This window comes from Monopterus albus, unplaced genomic scaffold (assembly GCF_001952655.1).
Source record: "Monopterus albus unplaced genomic scaffold, M_albus_1.0 scaffold221.1, whole genome shotgun sequence".
Taxonomy (NCBI): domain Eukaryota; kingdom Metazoa; phylum Chordata; class Actinopteri; order Synbranchiformes; family Synbranchidae; genus Monopterus; species Monopterus albus.
The window spans coordinates 363175-367707 of record NW_018128101.1 but is presented as its reverse complement, the minus strand read 5'-3'; the positions used below and the strand labels follow the sequence as shown (position 1 = coordinate 367707).

Here is a 4533-nt window from a genome sequence, read left to right as displayed (position 1 = left end):
TTTAATAAATCTGCAAAAATGTCAAATTCTGTGTTTTTCTGTCAATATAGGGTGCTGTGTGTACATTAATGAGGAAAAAAATGAACTTAAATGATTTTAGCATATGGCTGCAATATAACAAAGAGTGAAAAATTTAAGGGGGTCTGAATACTTTCCGTACCCACTGTAACTGTTAACGTGTGCTGCAGCCCGGTACCCATAACATTATGTAGTACATAGTACAGTAAAGTACATTCCTAGTATATGTTTGTTTACAGATTTATGAAACATCAACCATAGTCTCAAGTCATTCCACTTGCACAAAATGGGAATGGCCTCTTATGCTATACATGATTGCCCTTCCCTCTGTGCTCCTCGGCTACCTACACAAGGCAAATCAAATTCAGTAATGCTATTGGCTATACTGTGAATGGCTAAAAGCTTTCCAATGGGATTGTGCCTGGGGCCCTTCTCCGTCTCTCAGCGACACAGCCCAGTGGACATGCAAGCCATTTCTCTTGTACAGTAAAAATTTCACATTTCTACAAAGACCACTGGATAATGTGGATGAGATGTAGCCCAAGGAAACATACAGATATCCCCAGGAGAGGTTGGGCTGAATGAATCTGTGGTAAGATGGATGACAGACAGACCACACTAGAATATAATTTCAGAAAATAATGGAGTCAAGCTAATAGAAAGCATGATCACGACATGGAGTGGAGCACAGTAGGTCAAACATAGAACTAGTCAGTGATCTATGTAATGCATTTGCACTTGCAGAAACAAAGGCGTAAAATGAATGTTAGACAGGCAAAGCTGCAAAGAAACAATCCTATCTTTCCAGACAGCTTCATATAGTTAAGACATGCCTCTGTTTTCTTACCATTGGAGCAGCCCTTGAAGCGAGCCCCTCTGACTGGTGCCCTCTGCAGGTCGGCCTTGACACGCGCCTTCAGGCCCACGTTCTCCTTCTGCATGGCATTAAGAGTATCACTAACTGAGTTCACTACCTTCACCATGTTGATCTGACTGTCTGACAGCAGCTGCAACAAACAGACAATGAGAGAAAAGTATACACAGTTACAGTTATTAATAAAGTAATAAAATGTGTTCATCTTTTACCTGAATAACTACAAACTGCATATACAGTATGTGTAACAGGAGCTTTTAATCAAAGATAGTGGTGTTTTCCATTTATTTCACTAGATTATAAAATTAGCCATAAATTTAAAATTGTATTAGTTATAACTTCTCAGTATTATTACATTTTTCACCACATCAAAGCCAATTTTTGATACTTTTAATTTATTTACCGTTGACTTACTAGTTGCCACTCTGAATTGAATTATCAGTTCAAATGGTTTTTAATTCACAGGAAACACATATGTGAAGTAATGATGTACTTCTGAAGAGGAGAACAGCTGACCAGGCATTTTTGAAAAGGAAAAGTATTTGCACGTGTACAAGCACAGATAAAAGGATATGAGAAAAATCTTCATTTGGAGCTATATCAAATCTTAAAGATCCATTTTAAGGTTTATGACTTGGGAAAAGCAAACCAAAACATTTTCCCTTGTCAAAGTTATATCACACTTGTATAGTAATGCAGCTGCTAGAAGAAACCTATTGTATAAGATTCTCCCCTTTGTAAAAAATAATTCTCTGCTATCTTTGGAATGTCACAAAAGGGCAAACTCACTTGAACTGTTTCACACTGCCCATGTTTTTTTAATGTTTGCTTTCTGGATTTGATTCCATGTTAAGAGATTGAGGATGCAGTAAAGTCAAGTCATATTTTCTTTATAAAGCTCAATGCCAAAAATTGGCCTCAAGGTACCTTGCAATCAGTACAGCATACAAACACACTCTGTTCTGGCCCTAAAATTAGACAAGGAAAAACTCCCCTCAAAACCCTTTAACAGGACTGTACATGGAAGAAACTTCACAAAGAGCAACAGAGAATGGATCCCTCTTCCAGGACGAAGACACCCAATACATGTGTACAGAATATGGCACACGGCTAATTTATATTATTTACCATCAGGATGACAACATTGCAGATTATGTATTTATGCCAATGTATGCAGTGCTTTTCAGCAGCCAATTCAGATGTCAGAGCATGTTTAAACACACCAGAAATGACCATGTGATGACAATGTGTCTTTGAAAAAAAACATTTGGAAACAAGTTTTGCATCTTTCCATAAAACCTTAGTTTCTCACCTTCCATGAAACCAATGTAAAGTTTTGGTATTCTTTGAGAAATGTTACTACTTTATACATATATTATTACTCATTTTGTAGTTAATGACAGAGTATATAACCCCCGATACAGTATAGTCCATCAGGGACTTTTAGAAACACACAGGTGCAAAGACTACCCTGTAGAGCAAAGACACCACATGGTGTCCCATCCTGTTATGCACCCTGGTGAATGAAACACAAAGAGCCCTGTGGGGAAACCTGGTGATGAATGTGTGTGCTAGAACTAGCAGAGAGCAGGCTAATGTCTGATCTGCTGTGGTCACTTCCTTACCTGCAGCAAATTATTTGCTATTCATTGCAAGGTCATTTTCATGTACTGCCCTACAGGAGCTGGTGTTGTGTCCCAAATTTGACACACACTGCAGTTTTGAAGGTATGAGAAACATTCTTGCTCTTTCCTTATGCTCAGAAATACACACAAACTTTACCACTCCCTTACTTTTGTCATCCTCCACTTGCTTTCATCCACATGCACACTCCAAAACACACACAAAGACCTGCAGTGTTGAAAGTTATGTACTGTATAAGAGGCTCAGAGACTTCTGTGAAAGGTATGCCTGTGCAGCTATATTCAGGTGTTGAAACTGCATTAGACAGAAACCCCAGTGGCTTTTCCTTGGCCTCAATAACTATGCAGCAGACCTCTGAGGCCCAGCAAGCTGCACTGCAATCATATTACATGGGCACTGAGGCTTTAACCCACACACACACACACAAACACACAAAGCAAGAAGCCACATTTCCATGCATGTCCACATGCAAGTACAAAGAGAACCACATGCAAGTATACACTATAGAAATATCCCACTGTGCACAGCAACTAATTAGGATTCAGTGACTCGGTTATCTAATTTGTGAATGTAGCATTGTTCATGAATGTGTTTGTGATTTTTTTTTTTTGTGTGTGTGTATTTGGCTGTGTGTGTGCATGAAAGGTGGGGCTTGCAGACTTTCACTGGTTTTAACATAATATAATTGATGAGTTTTCCTTTAAGTGTTGTGTTAATATGATACATACTTTCCCATTGAACGTGTGTCCAAACCTTTGACTGGTGGTGTAACATGACTTGTTTTTAAGTTTCAGGGGCTAGGAAATGTATTACGTCAATGAGTGTTCTGACAAAGCTATATAAACGTGTATGTGTAGAGGAGAGTCTGCAGTCTTAATGCAGCCTTGACTGACACAACAGTTATGATCATAATGCAATTAGCTCTCATTAGTCAACCTGTGCATTGGTTCAGTAACAACAGAGCACGTAACGCAAAAGCCTTGTTTAAACACAGGCAAAGTGAATTTTTTTTAAATAGACTTGTAGCTGAGTTTGCACTGCACCTGCTCTAAAGAACAAGGTGCATTTTTTGGGCTGAATCAGATGTTCCATGAGCATAAAGCCACAGAACAGTGAGTGGTTGCACAGCTGGAACTGGCAAGTAAAGAAAAAGTCCTTCAGTCACCATATGCCCAATACAACGTCTACACCTCACAAACAGGTGGCTGTCCAGTCAACTGGAGCCTGGAAGAGCAAATGGGAGAAGTGAGAGGAGGCATCAAAAAGTCGCCCTCACTTTCTGCTTGGCTAGTGTAGCCCTTGTAAGTTGAAACTAATTTAAACCCTCAAACACATTTGTACTATTCCATGGCAGTACTTCTCCACTTTGACTCAGAAGCATCCCAGTACAGCTGAAATTACTAGCTAATTAGTCAATCAACAAAAAATTAATCTACAATTAGGTTCATAAATTATTTTACTGTTTCAGTAATTTGAAGTTAAATTCAACTGTTCCAGCTTCTGGAGATTTACCGTCTTTCTCTGTTTTACATTACTGTGAACTATATATATTGAACTGTATATATCTATCTGTATACAGTATAACTACATACAGTGGGTACAGAAAGTATTTAGACCCCCTTAAAATTTTCACTTTGTTATATTGCAGCCATATGCTAAAATCATTTAAGTTCATTTTTTTCCTCATTAATGTACACACAGCACCCCATATTGACAGAAAAACACAGAATTTTTGACATTTTTGCAGATTTATTAAAAAAGAAAAACTGAAATATCACATGGTCATAAGTATTCAGACCCTTTGCTCAGTATTTAGTAGAAGCACCCCTTTGAGCTAATACAGCCATGAGTCTTTTTGGGAATGATGCAACAAGTTCACACCTGCATTTGGGGATCCTCTGCCATTCCTCCTTGCAGATCCTCTCCAGTGCTGTCAGGTTGGATGGTAAACGTTGGTGGACAGCCATTTTCAGGTCTCTCCAGAGATGCTCAATGGG

General features: G+C 38.7%; 1 protein-coding gene across 2 annotated transcripts in view; it reads right to left on the bottom strand.

The window, feature by feature from the left end:
* The window catches only part of fibcd1b (fibrinogen C domain containing 1b), a 99669-nt gene that overhangs the window by 59520 nt on the left and 35616 nt on the right, over window positions 1–4533 (bottom strand). For both annotated transcript variants that reach the window (XM_020619485.1, XM_020619486.1), the window contains one exon: window positions 866–1025. In XM_020619485.1, coding sequence (XP_020475141.1) covers window positions 866–1025 — 160 coding nt within the window. The remainder of the gene's footprint in view (window positions 1–865; window positions 1026–4533) is intronic.